Source organism: Hyla sarda, chromosome 1, assembly GCF_029499605.1.
Source record: "Hyla sarda isolate aHylSar1 chromosome 1, aHylSar1.hap1, whole genome shotgun sequence".
NCBI lineage: Eukaryota > Metazoa > Chordata > Amphibia > Anura > Hylidae > Hyla > Hyla sarda.
This window is the reverse complement of record NC_079189.1, coordinates 348,600,446-348,625,224: the sequence shown is the minus strand read 5'-3', so window position 1 is coordinate 348,625,224 and position 24,779 is coordinate 348,600,446. Positions and strand designations below refer to the sequence as shown.

The 24,779-nt window shown below is 43.3% G+C and overlaps 1 protein-coding gene across 1 annotated transcript in view; it reads left to right on the top strand.

The window, feature by feature from the left end:
* Positions 1-5,458: 5,458 nt before the first annotated feature.
* SNAPC3 (small nuclear RNA activating complex polypeptide 3) overlaps positions 5,459-24,779 on the top strand; it is a 110,806-nt gene continuing 91,485 nt past the window's right edge. The window contains exon 1 of the mRNA XM_056521154.1: positions 5,459-5,839. Within this exon, the coding sequence (XP_056377129.1) occupies positions 5,619-5,839 (221 nt within the window). The 5' untranslated portion in view covers positions 5,459-5,618. The remainder of the gene's footprint in view (positions 5,840-24,779) is intronic.

Genomic DNA, 24,779 nt, shown 5'->3' with positions numbered 1-24,779 from the left:
AAGAAGAGAGACGTGAAAGGCATTAGGGATACGAAGAGAAGGAGGAAGAAGAAGTTTGTAAGAGACAGGATTAATTTGACACAAAACTTTAAAAGGACCAAGATAGCGTGGTCCCAACTTATAGCTCGGGACACGGAAACGGACATATTTAGCGGAGAGCCATACCTTGTCTCCAGGGGAAAAAATGGGAGGAGCTCTTCTTTTCTTATCTGCGAATCTCTTCATGCGAGAAGAAGCCTGTAAGAGAGAATTTTGGGTCTCTTTCCATATGGTGGAAAGATCACGAGAAATTTCATCCACAGCGGGCAGACCAGAGGGCAAGGGGGTAGGGAGGGGGGGAAGAGGGTGACGGCCGTACACCACGAAAAACGGAGATTTGGAGGAAGATTCAGAGATTCTGAAATTATACGAGAATTCGGCCCAAGGTAGAAGATCTGCCCAGTCATCCTGGCGGGAGGAAACAAAATGTCGTAAATAGTCACCCAAGATCTGGTTAATTCTCTCTACTTGTCCATTGGATTGAGGATGGTATGCAGAAGAAAAATTTAATTTAATCTTGAGTTGTTTACAGAGAGCCCTCCAGAATTTAGACACAAATTGGACGCCTCTATCCGAGACGATCTGTGTAGGCAACCCGTGAAGACGAAAAATGTGTACAAAAAATTGTTTAGCCAACTGAGGCGCTGAAGGAAGACCAGGAAGAGGGATGAAATGTGCCATTTTGGAGAATCGATCAACGACCACCCAAATAACAGTGTTGCCATGGGATGGGGGTAAGTCAGTAATAAAATCCATACCAATCAGAGACCAAGGTTGTTCGGGGACAGGTAGAGGATGAAGAAAACCAGCGGGCTTCTGGCGAGGAGTCTTATCCCGGGCACAGATAGTGCAGGCTCGCACAAAGTCCACCACATCAGTCTCTAGAGTCGGCCACCAATAGAAGCGAGAGATGAGTTGCACAGATTTCTTAATGCCCGCATGACCTGCGAGATGGGAGGAGTGACCCCATTTGAGGATCCCAAGGCGTTGGCGTGGAGAAACAAAGGTCTTTCCTGGAGGAGTTTGCCTGATGGAGGCTGGAGAAGTGGAAATCAGGCAGTCAGGAGGAATGATGTGTTGAGGAGAGAGTTCAATTTCAGAGGCATCTGAGGAACGAGAGAGAGCATCGGCCCTAATGTTCTTATCAGCAGGCCGAAAGTGAATTTCAAAATTAAATCGGGCAAAGAACAGAGACCACCTGGCCTGACGAGGATTCAGCCGTTGGGCAGACTGGAGGTAGGAGAGGTTCTTGTGATCGGTGTAAATAATAACTGGAAATCTTGATCCCTCCAGCAGATGCCTCCATTCCTCAAGTGCTAATTTAATGGCTAGAAGCTCTCGATCCCCGATGGAGTAGTTCTTCTCCGCCGGAGAGAAGGTCCTGGAAAAAAAACCACAAGTAACAGCATGCCCGGAAGAGTTTTTTTGTAGAAGGACAGCTCCAGCTCCCACTGAGGAGGCATCAACCTCCAATAGGAAGGGTTTAGATGGGTCAGGTCTGGAGAGCACGGGAGCCGAAGAAAAGGCAGACTTGAGTCGTTTAAAGGCGTCTTCCGCTTGAGGAGGCCAAGACTTGGGATCGGCATTTTTTTTTGTTAAAGCCACAATAGGAGCCACAATGGTAGAAAAATGTGGAATAAATTGCCTGTAATAATTGGCGAACCCCAAAAAACGTTGGATGGCACGGAGTCCGGAGGGGCGTGGCCAATCTAAGACGGCAGAGAGTTTATCTGGGTCCATTTGTAGTCCCTGGCCAGAGACCAAGTATCCTAGAAAAGGAAGAGATTGGCATTCAAACAGACATTTCTCTATTTTGGCATAGAGTTGATTATCACGAAGTCTCTGAAGAACCATACGGACATGCTGGCGGTGTTCTTCAAGATTGGCAGAAAAAATCAGGATATCGTCCAGATATACAACAACACAGGAGTATAGGAGATCACGAAAAATTTCATTAACAAAGTCTTGGAAGACGGCAGGGGCGTTGCATAGACCAAAGGGCATGACCAGATACTCAAAGTGTCCATCTCTGGTGTTAAATGCCGTTTTCCATTCATCCCCCTCTCTGATGCGGATGAGATTATAAGCACCTCTTAAGTCCAGTTTGGTAAAAATATGGGCACCTTGGAGACGATCAAAGAGTTCAGAGATGAGGGGTAGGGGGTAGCGGTTCTTAACCGTGATTTTATTAAGACCGCGGTAGTCAATGCAAGGACGTAGAGAGCCATCTTTTTTGGACACAAAGAAAAATCCGGCTCCGGCAGGAGAGGAGGATTTACGGATAAAGCCCTTTTTTAAATTTTCTTGGACGTATTCAGACATGGCAAGAGTCTCTGGGACGGACAGAGGATAGATTCTGCCCCGGGGTGGAGTAGTGCCCGGGAGGAGGTCAATGGGACAATCATAAGGCCTGTGAGGAGGTAGAGTCTCAGCTTGTTTTTTGCAAAAAACGTCCGCAAAGTCCATATAGGCCTTAGGGAGACCGGTTACATGAGGAAGCACAGGGACACGGCAAGGTTTACTGGGAACCGGTTTTAAGCAGTCCTTGGAACAAGAGGGCCCCCAACTCTTGATCTCCCCAGTGGACCAATCCAGGATTGGGGAATGGAGTTGAAGCCAGGGAAGTCCAAGAAGGATTTCAGAAGTGCAATTGGGGAGGACCAACAGTTCAATCCTCTCATGATGAGATCCGATGCACATTAGAAGGGGCTCCGTGCGGAAACGTATAGTACAGTCCAATCTTTCATTGTTTACACAATTGATGTAGAGGGGTCTGGCGAGACTGGTCACCGGGATGTTGAACCTGTTGACGAGAGAGGCCAAGATAAAATTTCCTGCAGATCCAGAGTCCAAGAAGGCCACAGCAGAGAAGGAGAAGGCAGAGGCAGACATCCGCACAGGCACAGTAAGACGTGGAGAAGCAGAGTAGACATCAAGGACTGTCTCACCTTTGTGCGGAGTCAGCGGACGTCTTTCCAGGCGGGGAGGACGGATAGGACAATCCCTCAGGAAGTGTTCGGTACTAGCACAGTACAGGCAGAGATTCTCCATGCGGCGTCGTGTCCTCTCTTGGGGTGTCAGGCGAGACCGGTCGACCTGCATAGCCTCCACGGCGGGAGGCACAGGAACAGGTTGCAGGGGACCAGAGGAGAGAGGAGCCGGGGAGAAGAAACGCCTCGTGCGAACAGAGTCCATATCCTGGCGGAGCTCCTGACGCCGTTCGGAAAAACGCATGTCAATGCGAGTGGCAAGATGGATGAGTTCATGTAGGTTAGCAGGGATTTCTCGTGCGGCCAGAACATCTTTAATGTTGCTGGATAGGCCTTTTTTAAAGGTCGCGCAGAGTGCCTCATTATTCCAGGATAATTCTGAAGCAAGGGTACGGAACTGTACGGCATACTCGCCAACGGAAGAATTACCCTGGACCAGGTTCAACAGGGCAGTCTCAGCAGAAGAGGCTCGGGCAGGTTCCTCAAAGACACTTCGAATTTCCGAGAAGAAGGAGTGTACAGAGGCAGTGACGGGGTCATTGCGGTCCCAGAGCGGTGTGGCCCAAGCCAGGGCTTTTCCAGACAGCAGGCTGACTACGAAAGCCACTTTAGACCTTTCGGTGGGGAACTGGTCCGACATCATCTCCAAGTGTAATGAACATTGGGAAAGAAAGCCACGGCAAAACTTAGAGTCCCCATCAAATTTATCCGGCAAGGATAGTCGTATTCCAGAAGCGGCCACTCGCTGCGGAGGAGGTACAGGAGCTGGCGGAGGAGATGATTGCTGGAGCTGTGGTAGTAACTGTTGTAGCATAACAGTCAGTTGAGACAGCTGTTGGCCTTGTTGCGCAATCTGTTGTGACTGCTGGGCGACCACCGTGGTGAGGTCAGCGACAACTGGCAGAGGAACTTCAGCGGGATCCATGGCCGGATCTACTGTCACGATGCCGGCTGGCAGGTGGTGGATCCTCTGTGCCAGAGAGGGATTGGCGTGGACCGTGCTAGAGGATCGGTTCTAAGTCACTACTGGTTTTCACCAGAGCCCGCCGCAAAGCGGGATGGTCTTGCTGCGGCGGTAGTGACCAGGTCGTATCCCCTAGCAACGGCTCAACCTCTCTGGCTGCTGAAGATAGGCGCGGTACAAGGGAGTAGACAGAAGCAAGGTCGGACGTAGCAGAAGGTCGGGGCAGGCAGCAAGGATCGTAGTCAGGGGCAACGGCAGAAGGTCTGGAATCACAGGCAAGGAACACACAAGGAACGCTTTCACTGGCACTAGGGCAACAAGATCCGGCGAGGGAGTGAAGGGGAAGTGAGGTGATATAGGGAAGTGCACAGGTGTAAACACTAATTGGAACCACTGCACCAATCAGCGGTGCAGTGGCCCTTTAAATCGCAAAGACCCGGCGCGCGCGCGCCCTAGGGAGCGGGGCCGCGCGCGCCGGGACAGAACTGACGGGGAGCGAGTCAGGTACGGGAGCCGGGGTGCGCATCGCGAGCGGGCGCTACCCGCATCGCGAATCGCATCCCGGCCGGAGGTGGTAACGCAGCGCCCCGGGTCCGTGGAACCGACCGGGGCGCTGCAGTGAGGGAAGTGTAGCGAGCGCTCCGGGGAGGAGCGGGGACCCGGAGCGCTCGGCGTAACAAGGAGGAGCTGGAACCTCCTGGAGCTAAAGGTGACATCAGCTGTTATAAGCATTGACTGCGCCCACCCGGCTGTGTCCTCCTCCTCCTGACACTGTAATTTCATATTCCCCACCAGGAGCCGTGATTGGTTGGTCGGTGACCGCAGCATCTAAAGGGTGACAGAGGGAAGGGGCTCCCTTTGCGGGGCACCAATGGTAGCCGTGGCAACCAGAGGTCTGACAATGGCCTCTGTTGTCATGGCTACAAAAGCAGATCACACTCTAAATCTGATCAGCTGCCCTCATGGGCATAGGCATAATACAGTGCAGTACAGATGTGTACTGCACTGTAAAAAATTTAAATATTGTGAAAAAAAAAAAAAAATTTTTTAAATAAAATGTGAAAAAATTAAAAAATTTAAAAAATAAAAGGAACATGAAATATATATATATAAAAAACCTTAACAACAATAAAGTGAAAATTAAATAAAAAAAAAAAATAAATGTGATAAAAAAAACACGGAAGCTGTATAGCTCGTGGGTAATATTATGTTTGCTATGTTTATATAACTTTGGAATTAGCATCTTTTGACCTTTTCAGCTATTACAGCCAGGAATATCAAGAAATTACACATTTCCTTTAAGAAGGTTAACATTTTTAATATTTTAATAGAATAGATTCTTTAATAACATTTTAATATAATTGATTCTTTAACAGTACTACAACTACTACAGTATATAGATGTGTAATTCTCCTTGTATTGAAGCAGGGTGATATTTCTCGTATTCCTATATGTACATTCTTATCTGCACATTCACTGCTAAAATGACAGCACACTTTGTTGTTGATTAGACGCAAAGACTTCTGGGTTCTGTAGTTTCAAAAGCCATCTGGGACTGACGTTGAAATACATCATGGACTACAATCCCCGGAATGCCTTGCGAGTAGCGGGGGGTTCCCGGTACAATGGCGGGGGAAATGGATGAAAACATTCCAGTGTACGAGGTGACAAATGTGAACACCAAGAAGATACACGTGGGCTCCTTTGGTCACCTATGGAGACAGACCCTGAGTAACTGCGACCTGAGTCTGGCGGAGGAGCCCTGTGTGGACGTGGGGGAAGACGAGCTGGCGGCGGAGCTGGGCTGTACGGCGGGCATTGCCGCGGAGCTGAAGAGCCTGTGCAGGTAAGTACATATGTTATATTACTCTGTAGGGGAGGTCACTACTTTCTACTTATCCCAGTGTTTTCCAACCAGGGGGGCTCCAGCTGTTTCAAAACTACAACTCACAGCATGCTCGGACAACAGGAGGCATGCTGGGAGTTGTAGTTTTGAAAGAGCAGAATCATCGATCACTGGTTTCCTATGAGAAACCAGTGATCAATGTGAGAGATTAGTGTGTGCATTGTTATAGGTCCCTATGGGAGCTATAACACTGCAAAAAAAAGTGAATAAAGATCATTTAACCCCTTCCCTTTTAAAAGTTTGAATCACCCCCCTTTTCCCATAAAAAAAAAAACTGTGTAAATAAAAATAAACACATATGGTATCGCTGTGTGCGTAAATGTCCAAATTATAAAAATATATTGTTAATTAAACCGCACGGTCAATGGCGTACGCGCCAAAAAATTCCAAAGTCCAAAATAGTCCTATAAGTCCTATCAATGCCGCTAAAAACTTCAGATCACGGCGCAAAAAATGAGCCCTCATACCGCACCATACACGGAAAAATAAAAAAGTTATAGGGGTCAGAAGATGACATTTTTAAACGTATACATTTTCCTGCATGTAGTTATGATTTTTTACAGAAGTACGACAAAATCAAACCTATATAAGTAGGGTATCATTTTAATCGTATGAACCTACAGAATAAAGATAAGGTGTTCTGATTTTTTTAAAGGCAAGGAGGAAGAAACGAAAATGCAAAAACGGAAAAACCCTCGGTCCTTAAGGGGTTAAGCAAAAAATTTTTTTTTTTTTTTAAAAGCGCAAGTTCCCTTCAAAAAGTCGCAGGTGTAAGCCAGGTCAGACCTGGCTTACAAACTTGACTTTTGTTCGACTTTTTGCGCAGCTCAGCTTCCCGGCCACCCGCCCGCAGCTATCACCCACCCAAAAGCTGTTGCAGAACTACAACTCCTAGCATGCTCTTACAGCGAGGACATGCTGGGATTTAGTGTGCGGGTGGTAGATAGGGACAGGTGGCTGGGGAGCCGAGCTGGCCAACAGGAATATGAAATTACAGCACTGTAATCTCATATTTCCCGGGCAGTCGTGTGATTGGTCCAGACCTCATGGCCAGTCACAGCTGCCAGAGGGAAATATGAAGTTACAGTGCCGTAACTTCATTTTCCCCGCTGGGAAGCCAGGTCACCCGCTCGCTTCATGCTACTACAACTCCCAGCATGCCCTTACAGTAAGGCCATGCTGGGAGTTGGAGTGGTGCAGCGTGGGCGGAAGATGTGCGGGCAGGTGACAAGCTTGCAACCTGCCCGCACATCTTCCGTCCGCACAACACAACTCCAACTCCCAGCATGCCCATACAGTAAGGACATGCTGGGAGTTGTAGTCGTGTGGCAGGGGCGGGTGACAAGTACATCTCTCGCCTGCCTGTGTAACAAGACTACAGCTCCCAGCATGTCCTTACTGTAAAGGCATTCTGGGAGTTTGTCATGCGGTGGGGCAGGTGACAAGCTTGTCACCCGTCTGCACATCTCCCGCCCACTCTGCACAACTATAACTCCCAGCATGTCCTTACTGCAAGGGCATGCTGGGAGTTGAAGTTGTGCTGCGCGGGCAGCAGAAGATGTGCGAGTGGGTGACAAGCTTCCCTGACTTGCTTGTCACCTGCCTGCACATCTCCCATCAGCCCGCCGTCGCATGACTACAACTCCCAGCTTTCCCTTACAGTGAGGACATGCTGGGAGTTATAGTCTTGCAGTGGCAGGCGGGAGATGTGCAGGCGGGTAACATTAAATGTACTAACTTATTTTCCGTGTTTTTTTTTTGTTTTCTTATCATTTCAGATCCCTGTATCCTGTGGACTACTTCCGATTCGGTGGACTACTACGATGACCAGCGTTTTTTCTTAAATGTTAATAAAATGGTTAACGTGGGCTTGTAGGGGAGTGTTTTTATTTATTTTTTTAATAAAAGTTTTTTTTAAATGTGTTGTCTTTTTATTTACTTTAGTAGTGGAAGCCGTCTTGTAGACTGAACCCATTACTAAGCTGAGGCTTAGCGTTAGCCCCCAAAACAGCTTTTGCTAACGCCGAATTACCCCGATACCCACTACCACAGGGGTGCCGGGAAGAGCCAGTACCAACAGGCCTGGCTGAGAATGAAAATCGATTACCCTATGCGTTTTTGTTTTTTTTATATTTAATTATTTATGGAAAAAATCTAAAACGTGTCGCGTTCCCCACGTTTCTCAGCCAGAAACCAACTAAACAGCAACAGCCTGACGTTACCAGGGTGGGCAAGGACCATTGTTACCTAATTAATTATTGTAATGCCAGCCTGTTACCGCCTAGGCCCAGGAGCGCTATTTTTTATCCTCCGGGCCTGTTGGTACCGGCTCTTCCTGGAACCCCTGTGGCGGTGGGTACCAGGGTAATAATTGGGGGTTAGCACTAGGTGTTTTTGGGGCGAATGCTAAGCCCTGGCTTAGTAATGGATTCAGTCTATAAGACAGCTTCTATTACTAAGGCTGTAAAGTAAAAAAAAAACACATTTTTAAAACTTTTATTTAAAAAAAATAATTCCCCACAAGCCCTTGTTAACCATTTTATTAATGATAACCCCTGAGGACAAAGACAATTTTGTTTTTGCATTTTCATTTTTTCCTAACTCTTTAATATTTCAATTCCCAGACGCATATAAGGGCTTGTTTTTTGCGTGACCAGTTGTACTTTGTAATGACATCACTCATTTTACCCTAAAATGTATGGTAAATCCCAAAAAATATTTTTTGTGTAAGGAAATTTAAACCCAAAAAATTTTGCTAATTTTTTTTTTTTTTTTGCACTGTACACGTTGTGGTAAAAATTACATGTTTTGTTTATTCTGTGGGTCAATATGATTAAAATGATATCTATGATTACATAGTTTTCTATTATTGTACTGCTGTTAAAAAATCTCAACTTTTTTTTACAAAATCAGTATGTTTAAAATTGCCCTATTTTGACCACCTATTTTGATTTTTTTGATCGTTTTTCATGAAAAAAATTTGCAGTTTGATGTAACAAAAAAGCTGACATTTTTTAATTATAATTTTTTTTTTCACGTTAACGTCGTACGGCATCATTAACATTTATATATTTATAGTCCGGACATTTACGCACGCGGTGATATCAAATATGTTTGTTATTTATCGTATTTTTACACTTTTTTGTATTTATATGGGGAAAAGGGGTGATTTTAAACTTTTTTGGGGGAGGGGATTTTTCAAATTTTTTTTTCATTATTTAAAAAAAAAACAACAACTATTTTTAATATTTATTTTACACTTTTTATGTCCCCATAGGGGACTACTTATAGCAAACATTAGATTGCTAATACTGTTCAGTGCTATGTATAGGGCATAGCACTGATCAGTATTATCGGCGATCTTCTGCTCTGGTCTGCTGAAAGGCAGATCAGTACAGAAGACCCAGGGAGACAAACGGAGGCAGGTGAGGGGACCTCTGTCCGCCATCTTGGCCGATCTGATCACTGTGGCAGTGCCGCGGGCGAGCAGTTCAGCCATTATAAATGCTGCACTACCGCAGATGCCGTAATCTGTATTGATCCCGGCATCTGAGGGGTTAATGGCAGACATCAGCGGACAGCCGCCGGAACCCGCCGGGAATGAAGCGAACGCATCTCCTGCACTCGCATCACAGCAGCGCCGTAAATGTGCGGCGCTGTGCGCTAAGTGACACTATGCAGCGCTGTACATTTACGGCACATGTCGTTAAGGGGTTAAAAAAAACGCTGGTTATCGTAGTCCACATGATACACGGATCTGAAATGAGAAGAAAAACAAAAGATGGTTTAGTACATTTAGGGTGAAAAAAGTGATGAAAAAAAAAATGTACCCGTATTTATCGGCGTGTAACACGCACTGGCGTATAACATGCACCCCCATTTTAACAGGGAAATTTAAGTAAAAAACATAAAATGTAAAATAAATGACTTGGACTAAATGCCACATCATCCCCTCCCCCCCCCCCATCTTTGTTTTCTTCTGCACCTCAGTTTGGTCCCGTCGCCTCCACTGCCACATCATTCCTTCTCTTTTATCAGTCCCTGTGCCACATTTACCCTTCTCATCGCCACCCCCCATGTCTCATCATCCCCCCCATGTCTCATCATTTCCCCCTGTCATAGACCACCACTAGCCATACAGACATTAAGCCTTTAGTGCCTCCCCCACCATCAGTCTCGTCATGTCCCCCATCATTTCCCCCAGTCTCATCATGTCCCTCATCATCCCCGCACCCTGTCTCATAATGTCCCTCATCATTCCCCCTAATTCTCCCCCCCACCCTGTCTCATCATCCCCCCATCCTGTCTCATCATGTCCCTCATCATCCCCCCCCCACCCTGTCTCATCATCCCCCCCACCCTCTCATCATGTCCCCCCATCATTCCCCCCCTCATCATTCCCCCCTCATTTCCCCCTCATCATTTCCCCCTGTCTCATCCCCCCCCCTCATTATTTCCCCCTGTCTCATCTCCCCGGGTTTTCCCCTCCCCCAGCTGGATCCGGGTAACCATAGGCTGAAAAGAGCTGTGAATGCAGCCTTACCAAAGCAACAATGATAAATGTTTGTATCAATGTTTGTATGTTTGTATTTGTATCAATTTCTAAGCGTATACAAATTGGGGGAGATTTATCAAACCTGTGCAGACAAAAAGTTGCCCATAGCAACCAATCAGCTTGCTTCTTTCATTTTTTAACAAGGCCTATGCAAAATGAAATAAGAAATCTGGTTGCTATGGGCAACTGGACAACTTTTCCTTTGCACAGGTTTTGATAAATCTCCACCATTGTGTCTGACTTAAAAGTGCTGCAAGTGACACTTCTCAGTCCCAGCCACAACTTGCATACGCACGGGAAATGACCCAATCGTACTCGACTACACACAGGACATTAAGATGAATGGGGCCTGTGCCTGTACAAGCATGCATATACCTGTAATGAAGAAAACAGTGCCCCTGTAGCTGAATGTGAACTGGGCAGTGATTTTTTTTTTTTGTCACTGGAATGTCAAGATGTGAACTTAAAGGGGAACTCAAGTACTTATCTACTTATCCTCTATTCATAGGATAGCGGATCAATATCTTCCTGGGGAGGGGGGCTTAGGGGCTCTTTGTCTGACGGGTAGGACTCCCGCGCCCACCGATCCATGCACGGAGCGGTGTTAGCCATCGCACAAAGCAGTGTGGGGGAGCATCTCTATGGGGGAGTTGTTTATACGCAAACGCTTTATCTCCGAGACTCCCATAGAGATGAATGGATGGGGTGCATAGGGAGAGCTGGGCAGCAGGTTCCCCTTTAAAGGAAACTTCTAAAATCGTCACTCAGAGCCTGAAAGAAGGGGCCAGCGTATCACTCTGGATGTTTGTGTTGAAGGGGCTCAACTACTGGGCACTTGTAGAAGTTATGGGTACTGCTATTGCAAGACTTATTTATATTCAATCACGCAACCTGCTTGAACAGAACTTAAATGGGTATTCCAGGAAAAAACTTTTTTATATAAATCAACTGGCTCCAGAAAGTTAAACAGATTTGTAAATTACTTCTATTAAAAATCTTAATCCTTTCAGTACTTATGAGCTTCTGAAGTTAAGGTTGTTCTTTTCTATCTGTGTCATCAGAGAGCACTTAGACAGAAAAGAACAACCTTAAGTTCAGAAGCTCATAAGTACTGAAAGGATTAAGATTTTTTTAATAGAAGTAATTTACAAATCTGTTTAACTTTCTGGAGCCAGTTGATAAATATAAAAAAGTATTTTTCTGGAATACCCCTTTAAGGTATGTTTCAGTTCCTCTTCCTGTCCTCCATATGGAGCTGTCGGCAGTGTTGAGGGCCCAAAACTTCTGACAGACTGTCTACTTTTAACTCCTTTCTTGTCCCCCTTCCCCCCCCCCCCCCCCCCCAAAAATTTTGATGTGTGGCTTAAGTTTTCTTCCTCCTCACCCTGTGACACATCAGCTTTCGGAGCTACGTAAGGGGGTGCTCCGTTCACTCATTCCGTTCGCTAAATATTTGTAATTGCCACTGGCACCCATTATTTGATCACATTATGTATTATGAAGCCAGAAAAAAATTATTTGTAGGGAAAAATTGAACACAAAATGCAATTGTGTAAATTTGCAGGCCAATAATTTTTTTGAAGTCTGTCCTGTGGTAAAACTGACAGGCTAACTTTATTCTATGGGTCAGTACATTTCTAATGATACCAATCTTTGATAATTTTTTTCATTTTATGATAAAAAATAAAAAATAGTTTCAATTTATATTTAATGCTCTTAACCCATACTATAACTCAGTGCATTGGGTTAAGTGTGGGTGAACATGGTTTCCCTTTAATTCACACGCACAGTATTCTGCGCAGATTTGATGCACACGATTTCAAGCTGTGCTCAGTCATTCAGTTTACATTGAAATCTGCAGCACAAAGTCCTGCACATTAAACCTCCGTGATCTCTCCTGCAGCAACCCCGTTTCTCAGCTGCGCAGAGCGAGGACGGACGGTGCAGGGGACGGAGTATCGTGAAGTCCTGGCTCCGCCCCCTCGTGATGTCACGCCCTGTCCACTCAATGCAAGTCTATGGGAGGGGGCATGACATACACATACGTCTTGGGTCAGGAAAGGGTTAACGGTATGTATACACACACCGCAGATCTGCTGCAGTTCAGTTGCATAAAATGTGCAGGGTTTCTGCACTTAAAAAAATCACTGTATTTAAAGGAAACCTGTCACGTCTAGGCCAATCTTTAGGCATTATGTTATAGAGCAAAAGGTGCTGAGCAGACGACATATATAGTTGTATGGGAAAAATTCTAGGATAACATTATTTACTCTTGAAAATCTTTGCTCATTTTGCCCATATGACTACTTGGCCCAGAATGAGCAGAGGTTTACATGAAGACAAGGTATTCTTTTCACACTGTTATTTTATTGCATGTTAAAATGCAAGTTATATTGCAAAATCTATGGAGAAAAAATTACTCTAATGGACATGTAAAAGTAGCATTACATCTGCTCAAAGCTTTTTAGCCCAAACTCCCCCAAAATATGTAAGTGCAAGTAGGGCTGCACGATATGGGGAAAATTTGCGATTATGGGCCTAAATATTGCGATTTCTATATGCGATGCGATATAATAAATAAAAGGTGAAATCCCGCCATTTCATGTCCAATCTCTTCCATTTTACAACTATCCACCCGTTTTATGCCCACTGCCCATTTCACATCTCAATTAAACAAACCTAGGGCCTAAGCCCGGGGCACAAGAACCCTTTATATACACCCCCTAATAAAATATAACTTTTATTCCAATATTATGATAAGACGTGACTCAAGATTAAAATCATAGACACACAGTTCCAGAAGTACCAATAATTAGGGGTAAACCACTTGTGTGTAGTTCATAGGGTCTGCAGTCCCCTAAGTTTACTGGACTATTGTGTGTACTATTGTTTAAAATCAGCACATTTGCTCAACTAGTTTCGGTGCACCAGCACCGTCCTCAGTAGGATATGTGGCAAACACCCCTCCACGTGTGCACTGAAGCCTTTTATATCCTCTGTGTGACACCTCATCATTGAGCGTCCATGGTAACCACTAATGAGCACCAACATAACATGTTGTCCAATGTATGAGCTGCTACCATTTACTCATCCACCTATCAGGGACCTGTAATAAGGTGATGTCATGATACCCTGTCATATCGGTGCGCCGTTACGCTATCATCGCAAGACCTCCGCACTGTCCCATGCGCGGACTTAAACCGTGTGTCTCTGGCATCTCCGTCTCGCGCAAGCACGCAGACTCAGTATACAAGCCCGAAGCGTATCGCTCTCCTACATCCTACAATTGAATGGTAAGTAGTGAGCTCCTATTGCACTTGCTCATGTATGGGTAGCATCTTATTCCTAATCCCAGGTCAATCTTCAACTCCATAAACCATAACAATGATGAATAATCATCATAATTAATGCGAGGTCACTATAGGGGAAGTTCCAAACATGTGTGATATACCTCTATTTCCATCACCAAACCCAATATAAAACAAATGAAGACCTCAGAAATATCTGTAAATAATGCCAGCAAATTCCGGTCAGCACAATTAACAGTGAATCCTATATTATATTAAAATTTTTGCCATATATAAACCAAGAAATACAAAATAAAATTGGTTACAATTGATCAAAATGTCAGAAAATAATAAAATATAAGCAATACATTATATAATGTAATGAAAATAAATAAGTGACATAGTACACTCAAATAAATACCCCATATATAATTAATCAAAAATTGTAATTGTCCCACAAAGTATAACACACACTTTTCTTACTTGATTACTAGGTGACATAGTGCACTCATATGAATGCCCTATATATAGTTAGGTAAAAATAAAATTATCCCACAAGATATAACACACACTTTTCTAACCTGATACTAGTCAGACATAACCCAAGATATAACACATAAAACATAAAAGGGTATGACACAATGCATATCACACACTTTTCTTACCTGATGCTGATAAGGCATCTTATCAATATATCATCATCCCTATCCAAGATAGGATCAGAGTCAGGATTAGCTCCACCCTCTAGGTTACTCTCGTGGAAACCCAAATTATTGAACAAATTCATAAATATTAGTTACAGGATATAATAATTGGCTATGAATTAAAAATAGGTGTTAAAAAATTGTCAAATTATAACTATGTACGAGGGATTTCTCCCTATCATTAGGACTACTCCAAGAATGCGGCAAAAGAGAAACCCTCATTCAATCCTTGTGGAGACATACTCTTAAGTCTATAAATCCAGCGGGCCTCCTCCTTCAATAGTAGCCTGTCAATATCGCCTTGTCTCGCTCCCAATTTAAGCTGGCATAATCCTAGAAATTGTAAATCTTTGATGTTACTGTTATGTACCAATTTCATATGGCGAGATAGAGGTGTTTCTTTTCTAGTTTTGATTGAGCTCAGATGTTGGGAAATGCGCCGTTTAAATTCTTGTGTGGTCTTACCCACATAGACTCTCGGACACGAGCAAATAGCAATGTAGACGGGTGAACGACAGGCCCTGGAGACATTGATATCGGACCAGTCCATAATCATAAAACCCTCCGATAAGGGGGGTAATGTGGTGGTTATGGACCGGTCCGATTATGTCTCCATGGTAATGGTATTACTTTCATATCACGATAAATATGAGATTTTAACATCTGATCCAACCAGTGAATACCTGGCCCAATTTAAAATATTGACACAAGCAAAAGAACAGTCACTTATATCAAATGAAGAACATAAATTTTTGTACAATGCACATCCGACCATCTCAATGTTCTATGCGTTACCAAAAACGCATAAGAACACTACACCAATTCGCGGGAGGCCTATAGTCTCAGGCAATAGTTGTCTCACACAGGGGGCGAGTATCTATGTGGATAGGGTGCTGGCCCCTTTTGTGGCAACATTACCTTCGTATCTTAAAGATACTAAAGACACTGTCTTGAAGTTACAGGATATAGTGGTGACAAAGACAACTATACTTGCCAGCCTTGACGTCGAGAGTCTTTATACTAATATACAGCACGACTTGGGCATCACCGCTGTGACACATTTCTTAAACACTAAAAGCACATTTTCTCAAGACACAATAATTTTCTTATTGATTTATTAAGATTTATTCTCGCACACAATTATTTTCTTTTCAATGGCACCTTCTTTCACGAAACACAGGGTACCGCTATGGGGTCTTCTTGTGCACCTACTTATGCTAACTTATTTTTAGGGTGGTGGGAAGACACTGTTGTTTTTGTTGAGGCTTTGAGTTCTTTCACTGATCATATCACTTTCTGGGGGAGAAATATCGATGATGTCCTTATTCTTTGGGACGGAGATATTTCACTTTTCACTGATTTTGTTCACATTTTAAACACTAATGATTTAGGGATGGTATTCACCAGCGAAGTGGGTGGTTCCTCGATTAATTTCTTGGACCTCCACATTTACATTGATGAACATCTAAACATTCAAACACAGGTATATCGTAAACCCACGTCAGCGAATGCTTTGTTGCATTGGGAAAGCTGGCATCCACCACGATTGAAAGCCAGCATCCCAATTGGTCAATATCTGTGGGCACGCCACAATTGCTCCGAAGACCATAGATTTGAGGAAAAGAGTAAAAAACTTTTTTATAGATTTCGGCAGAGGAATTACCCCCAAAAATACGTAAAGAGGGCATATAGACAAGCGAAAATGACAGACCAAAGAACGATACTTACCTCTTCAAATCAACAAGAACAATCTAACGGAATACGTTGTATCGGTTCATTTGATGGATATACTCACAAGATAATGGGGATCCTTTGAAAGAATGGGCATCTCCTGACCTCTGACAGAGATCTTTTGCCCTTGATAGGAGCAAAACCGAGTATTACTTACAGAAGAGGGCCAAATCTAAAGGACCTACTGGTCCATAGCCATTTGGATATTACGGGCCCCAGCGAGACTTGGCTGAGTAACAAGGCAGTAGGCTGTTTCCCATGCAGCCACTGTACCTTTTGCGCACATATTAAAACGAAACATTTTACTAAACCCATTGACTCTCGGACATACGAGATTAGACAATTTATCAACAGTAAAAATATCGTCTACATTTCTATTTGCTCGTGTCCGAGAGTCTATGTGGGTAAGACCACACAAGAATTTAAACGGCGCATTTCCCAACATCTGAGCTCTATCAGAACTAGAAAAGAAACACCTCCTATCTCGCCATATGCAATTGGTACATAACAGTAACATCAAAGATTTACAATTTCTAGGATTATGCCAGCTTAAATTGGGAGCAAGACAAGGCGATATTGACAGGCTACTATTAAAAGAGGAGGCCCGCTGGATTTATAGACTTAAGAGTATGTCCCCACAAGGATTGAATGAGGGTTTCTCTTTTGCCGCATTCTTGGAGTAGTCCTAATGATAGGGAGTAATCCCTCGTACATAGTTATAATGTGACGATTTTTTTAACCCCTATTTTTAATTCATAGCCAATTATTATATCCTGTGACTAATATTTATGAATTTGTTCAATAATTTGAGTTTCCACGAGAGTAACCTAGAGGGTGGAGCTAATCCTGACTCTGATCCTATCTTGGATAGGGATGATGTTATATCGATAAGATGCCTTATCAGCATCAGGTAAGAAAAGTGTGTGATATGCATTGTGTCATACCCTTTTATGTTTTATGTGTTATATCTTGGGTTATGCCTTACTAGTATCAGGTTAGAAAAGTGTGTGTTATATCTTGTGGGATAATTATAATTTTTGATTAATTATATATGGGGTATTTATTTGAGAGTACTATGTCACTTATTTATTTTCATTATATTATTATATAATGTATTGTTATATTTTATTATTTTTCTGACTTTTTGATCAATTGTAACCAATTTTATTTTGTATTTCTTGGTTTATATATGGCAAAAATTTGAATATAATATAGGATTCACTATTAATTGTGCTGACCGGAATTTGCTGGCATTATTTACAGATATTTCTGAGATTTTTATTTGTTTTAGATTTGGTTTGGTGATGGAAATCAAGGTAACATAGAAACATAGAATGTGTCGGCAGAGAAGAACCATTTGGCCCATCTAGTCTGCCCAATAATCTGAATACTATGAATAGTCCCTGGCCCTATCTTATATGAAGGATAGCCTTATGCTTATCCCATGCATGTTTAAACTCCTTCACTGTATTTGCAGCGACCACTTCTGCAGGAAGGCTATTCCATGCATCCACTACTCTCTCAGTAAGGTAATACTTCCTGATATTACTTTTAAACCTTTGCCCCTCTAATTTAAAACTATGTCCTCTTGTGGTAGTTTTTCTTCTTTTAAATATGCTCTCCTCCTTTACCATGTTGATACCCTTTTATGTATTTAAAAGTCTCTATCATATCCCCTCTGTCTCTTCTTTCTTCCAAGCTATACAGGTTAAGGTCCTTTAACCTTTCCTGGTACGTTTTATCCTGCAATCCATGTACTAGTTTAGTAGCTCTTCTTTGAACTCTCTCTAGAATATCTATATCCTTCTGGAGATACGGCCTCCAGTACTGCGCACAATACTCCAATTGAGGTCTCACCAGTGTTCTGTACAGCGGCATGAGCACTTCTCTCTTTCTACTGCTTATACCTCTCCCTGTACATCCAAGCATTCTGCTAGCGTTTCCTGCTGCTCTATTACATTGTCTTCCTACCTTTAAGTCTTCTGAAATAATTACTCCTAAATCCCTCTCCTCAGAGGCTGTGTCAAATAATCTATATTCTGCCTGAGGATTTTTACGCCCCAGGTGCATTATCTTGAACTTATCCACATAAAATTTCAGTTGCCAGAGTTCTGACCATTCTTCTAGTTTGCCTAAATCCTTTCCCATTTGGCGGATCCCTAAAGGAACATCAACCCTGTTACATATCTTTGTGTCATCAGCAAAAAGACATACCTTACCATTGAGACCTTTTGTAATATCGCTAATGAAGATATTAAACAATATTGGTCCCAGTACAGATCCCTGAGGTATCCCACTGGTGACAAGACCTTGCTCTGAATATTCTCCATTGACTACAACCCTCTGTTGTCTGTTACAACATGCGTATGCGCTCCCGTATGTCATTCATTTCAATGAGCCGCCCGGAGTGAAACGTTCGGTCGGCTCATTTTTGCGCCGTATGCGCTATTACAACCGGACCTAAAACTGTGGTCATCCACGGTTTTAGGTCCGGTTGTAAAAGCGCATACGGCGCAAAAATGAGCCGACCGGACCGAACGTTTCACTCCGGCCGGCTCATTGAAATGAATGACATACGGGAGCGCATACGAAGGCATACGGGAGCGCGAGGTTTTAGCTCCCCCCTGCCGTATGCGCTCCCGTATGGGAGAAAACGTAGTGTGAACCCAGCCTTACTCAGCCACTGCCTAATCCACTCAACAATATTGGAGTCCAAGCTCAATGACGGTAGTTTAGTCTTCTATGTGCGACAGTGTCAAAAGCCTTACTAAAATCTAGATATGCGATGTCTACTGCCCCTCCGCCATCTATTATTTTAGTCCCCCAGTCAAAAAAAATCAATAAGATTTGTTTGACATGATCTCCCTGAAGTAAACCCATGTTGTTTTTCATCTTGCAATCCATGGGATTTTAGATGTTCCACAATCCTATACTTTAGTAGGGTTTCCATTAATTTCCCCACTATTGATGTCAGACTTACTGGCCTATAGTTGCTTGATTCCTCCTTACTAACTTTCTTGTGAATGGGCACAACATTTGCGAATTTCCAATCTTCCGGGACGGCTCCTGTTACCATTGATTGGTTAAATAAATCTGCTAACGGTTTTGCTAGCTCACCACTAAACTCTTTTAATAATTTTGTGTGTATCCCATCAGGCCCCTGTGATTTATTTGTCTACACTTTAGAAAGCAAACGTAGAACCTCTTCCTCTGTAAAGACACATGCATCAAACGATTCCTTAGTTTTTCTCTCTAATGGAGGTCCTTTTCCTTCTTTTTCTTCCCTAAAAACTGAACAGAAGTATTCATTAAGGCAGTCGGCTAGCCCCTTATTCTCTTCTACATACCTTCCTTCCTTTGTTTTTAATTTAGTTATTCCTTGTTTTGATTTCCTTTTTCATTTATATATCTGAAGAATGTCTTATCCCCTTTTTTACTCAGACTGAGCCTGTGCTTTACAAGTTCTTATAACTTGCTTGGCCTCTTTCTGCCTAGTCTTGTAGATTTCCCGGTCTTCATTGCTTTGGGTTGTTTTATAATTACTAAATGCTAGTTTTTAGTTTTTTATGATTTTGGCCACTTCTGCTGAGTACCACAGTGGTCTCTTCCTTTTTTTGCTTTTACTGACAAGTCTAGTGCAATTTTCTGTTGCCTTCAATAAAGCGTCTTTTAAGTAGTCCCATTTCTCCAGAACTCCATGTAATTTGTTCCAGTCTGATAGGGACTCATTTATGACTAATCTCATTTTTGAAAAGTCTGTTTTTCTAAAATCTAAAACTTTTGTTTTTGTGTGGTGTGACTCCTTCACTGTTCTTATATTAAACCACACTGATTGGTGATCACTAGATCCCAAGCTTTCGCCAACAATAACATCGTATACCAAATCCCCATTTGTGAATACCAAATCCAAAATGGCCTCCTTCCGCGTTGGCTCCTCAACCACTTGTTGTAGAGATAATCCCAGTAGGGAATAAGGTATATCACACATGTTTGGAACTTCCCCTTTAGTGACCTCGCATTAATTATGATGATTATTCATCATTGTTATGGTTTATGGAGTTGAAGATTGACCTGGGATTAGGAATAAGATGCTACCCATACATGAGCAAGTGCAATAGGAGCTCACTACTTACCATTCAATTGTAGGATGTAAATTAATGAACCTATAAGATAAAGCAATTGGTGTATGAGACAGTAGAACAGTAACTTACCACATATTAATAATCAACTTTGTGTTGGTATATTGGTGAACATTTGCATTGGCATTAATATGGACACATTTAACAAAACTGGGATAAACAGGCATTTACATACATATACATATGTATAGTCAGTAAGTCAGCCTTATGGTTTTGCGCTTCCACAAAAGTAATAGGAGAGCGATAGGCTCCCTAAGTATACTAAGTTTACACGCATGCGCGAGACTGAACTAGTGAGTGGAAGACTGTTCTAAGTTCTCGTGCAAGTGCGAGGTGAATAGGAGAGCGATACGCTTAGGGCTTGTATACTAAGTCTGCGCTTGCGCGAGACGGAGATGCCAGAGACACACGGTTTAAGTCCGCGCATGGGACAGTGCGGAGGTCTCGCGATGATAGCGTAACAGCGCACCGATATGACAGGGGATCATGACATCACCTTATTACAGGTCCCTGATAGGTGGATGAGTAAATGGTAGCAGCTCATACATTGGACAACATGTTATGTTGGTGCTCATTAGTGGTTACCATGGACGCTCAATGATGAGGTGTCATACAGAGGATATAAAAGGCTTCAGTGCACACGTGGAGGGGTGTTTGCCACATATCCTCCTGAGGACGGTGCTGGTGCACCGAAACTAGTTGAGGGCAGCAAATGTGCTGATTTTAAACAATAGTACACACAATAGTCCAGTAAACTTAGGGGACTGCAGACCCTATGAACTACACACAAGTGGTTTACCCCTAATTATTGGTACTTCTGGAACTGTGTGTCTATGATTTTAATCTTGAGTCACATCTTATCATAATATTGGAATAAAAGTTATATTTTATTAGGGGGGTATATAAAGGGTTCTTGTGTCCCGGGCTTAGACCCTGGGTTTGTGTAATTTAGTCAATTGATCCCTGCTCTCTCTGGGGAGTCCTTTTGTCTTCATTTCACATCTCCCCATTTAATTTCTATCTCCCCCTGTCACATTCCCCCTTATCACATTTTCCCCTTCTATGTCACATTCTCCCCCCCCTGTCACATATCCTCCTCTTTCACTCCCCCCTGTCACAATCTCCCACCGGATCCGGGAAACCTAATGTGTTTGCTGCTGAAAAAGACCTTTCCCCATCGGCCAATCACTGGCTTGACACGTGACACTGCTGCGGCCAATGATTGGCTGAAAAGGGAAAGGTCCTACTAGTTGAATGGTGAAGAGAGGAGACACTGGACCGCACCGAGGGAAACTGGATCTCCAGGGATTGGGAGTAGATGAGCAGAAGGTTTTTTTATTTTTCTCCCTGCGCCCTTTTACTTAGCTCAGTGTTTTTCTACCAGGGTGCCTACAGCTCTTGTGAAACTACAACATCCAGCATGCCCGGACAGCCATTGGCTGTCTGGGCATGCAGGGAGTTGTAGTTTTGCAATAACTGCAGGCACCCTGGTTGGGAAACACTGACTTTTAGTATTTAACCCCTTAAGCACCAAGCGGTTTTCGTTTTTTCCTCCTTACATTTAAAAAATCATAACCCTTTCAATTTTGCACCTAAAAATCCATATGATGGCTTATTTTTTGCGCCACCAATTCTACTTTATAATGGCATCAGTCATTTTACCCAAAAATCTACGGCGAAACGGAAAAAAATTCATTGTGCGACAAAATTGAAGAAAAAACACCATTTTGTAAATTTTGGGGGCTTCTGTTTCTACGCCGTACATTTTTCGGTAAAAATGACACCTTATCTTTATTCTTTAGGTCCATACAATTAAAATGATACCCTACTTATATAGGTTGGATTTTGTCATACTTTTTGAAAAAATCATAACTACGTGCAGGAAAATTAATACATTTAAAATTGTCCTCTTGGTACGCCTATAACTTTTTAATTTTTCCGTGTACAGGGTGGTTTGAGGGCTAATTTTTGCGCCGTGATCTGAAGTTTTAAACTGTACCATTTTTGTTTTGATCGGACTTTTTGATCGCATTTTATTCCTTTTTTTATGGTATGAAAAGGGACCAAAAATAAGCTATTTTGGAATTTTTTCGCGCGTACACCTTTGACCGTGCGGTTTAATTTACGATATATTTTTTATAGTTCGGACATTTACGCACACGGCGATACCACATATGTTTATTTTTATTATGTTTATATATTTTTTATATGGAATTTGGGAAAAGGGGGGTGATTTAAACTTTTAATAAGGAAGGGGCTAAAGGGGTACTCCGCCCCTAGACATCTTATCCCCTATCCAAAGGATAGGGGATAAGATGTCAGATCGCCACGGTCCCACTGCTGGGGAGCTGTCTACAAGGGGGACAAGAGGAGGTGCTGTCTACAAGAGGGTGGGGGCGCTGTCTACAAGGGGGGGCTGCGGTCTACAGGAGGGCTGCTACTAATGTCTGCAACTATCTATACTACCTACAAGGGGATACTACCTACTATTAAAGGCAATCTTACATGTAACTTGAATTTACAGATAGGTAGTGCAGGTGACCCGGTTTCTGTCGCTGCTCACCATGTGAACGTCAGCGCCAATGCAAATTCCCTGTTCTGTCCAATGGAGAAGAGAGAGATCTTGGCTCATACTACAGAAGCCGCCTCCATTGCACACAACAAGAACCCACATATCCGCACAGTAAGCACCGCCAGAGACCGGGTCACCCTGGGGTCAGATCCTCTTTAAAATAAAAGTACTCTTACTTGGTATAGGCGAGTACTAGAATTAAAGTATCAGTAATTGTACTTGGTCTTAAAAAAATGGTGTCTGGACATCCCTAAAAAAATTCCACATTTATTCATGGGACTGCTAACATGCACCTATGGTAGGAAATGTTGTTATATAAGGGTCTGGTCACACTTGCCATAATGCAGCTGATTTTGCTACCCATTGACTTCAGTGGGCAGGAAAATATGCAGTAGCAAATGTCTAACCCTACCCTTTAGGTATATAATACACTGTGCTCAAAAAAATAAAGGGAACACTAAGATAACACATCCTAGATCTGAATGAATGAACTAATTGTATGAAATACATCTTTTATATAGTTGAATGTACTGACAACAAAATCACACAAAAATCTATGGAAATCAAATTTATCAGTCCATGGAGGTCTGGATATGGAGTCACACTCAAAATCAAAGTGGAAAACCACACTACAGGCTGATCCAAATTTGATGTAATGTCCTTAAAACAAGTCAAAATGAGGCTCAGTAGAATGTGTGTAGCCTCCTCGTGCCCGTATGACCTCACTACAACGCCTGGGCATGCTCCTGATGAGGTGGTGCAGCGTGGTGTTGGTGGATGGAGTGTGACATGATGTCCCAGATGTGCTCAATCGGATTCAGGTCTGGGGAATGGGCGGGCCACTCCATAGCATCAATGCCTTCCTCTTGCAGGAACTGCTGACATACTCCAGCCACATGAAGTCCAGCATTGTCTTGCATTAGGAGGAACCCAGGGCCAACCGCACCAGCATATGGTCTCACAAGGGGTCTGAGGATCTCATCTTGGTACCTAATGGCAGTCAGACTACCTCTGGCAAGCACATGGAGGGCTATACGGCCCCAAAGAAATGCCACCCCACACCATTATTGACCCAGCTCCAAACCGGTCATGCTGGAGGATGTTGCAGGCAGCAGAACGTTCTCCACAGCGTCTCCCGACTCCACGCCTGTCACATGTGCTCAGCGTGAATCTGCTTTCATATGTGAAGAGCACAGGGCGCCAGTGGTGAATTTGCCAATCTTGGTGTTCTCTGGCAAATGCCAAACATCTGGCCGTTTGAGTGGACACATGCACATTTGTGGCCTGCTGGAGGTCATTTAGCAGGGCTCTGGCAGTGCTCCTCCTTGGACAAAGGCGGGGGTAGTGGTCTTGCTGCTGGGTTGTTGCCCTCCTATGTCCTCCTCCACGTCTCCTGATGTACTGGCCTGTCTCCAGGTAGTGCCTCCATGCTCTGGACACTATGCTGACAGACACAGCAAACTTTCTTGCCACAGCTTGCATTGATGTGCCATCACCAGAGTGAAAGCACAGCCAGCATTCAAAAGTGACCAAAACATCAGCCAGGAAGCATTGAAACTTAGAAGTGGTCTGTGGCCACCACCTGCAGAACCACTCCTTTATTGGGGGTGTCTTGCTAATTGCCTATAATTTCCACCTGTTGTCTGTTCCATTTGCACAACAGCATGTGAAATTGATTGTCAGTGTTGCTTCCTGATTGGACAGTGTGATTTCACAGAAGTGTGATTGACTTGGAGTTACATTGTGTTGTTTAAGTGTTCCCTTTAGTTTTTTTTGAGCAGTGTATTTTGCTGTTTGTTATATAGCGTAAATCTAAGAGGCAGGTTTCCTTTAGCATGCTTACTCCATCTGGACTAATAGATGAGGAAATTGGCATTGATGGCTGGCACTAG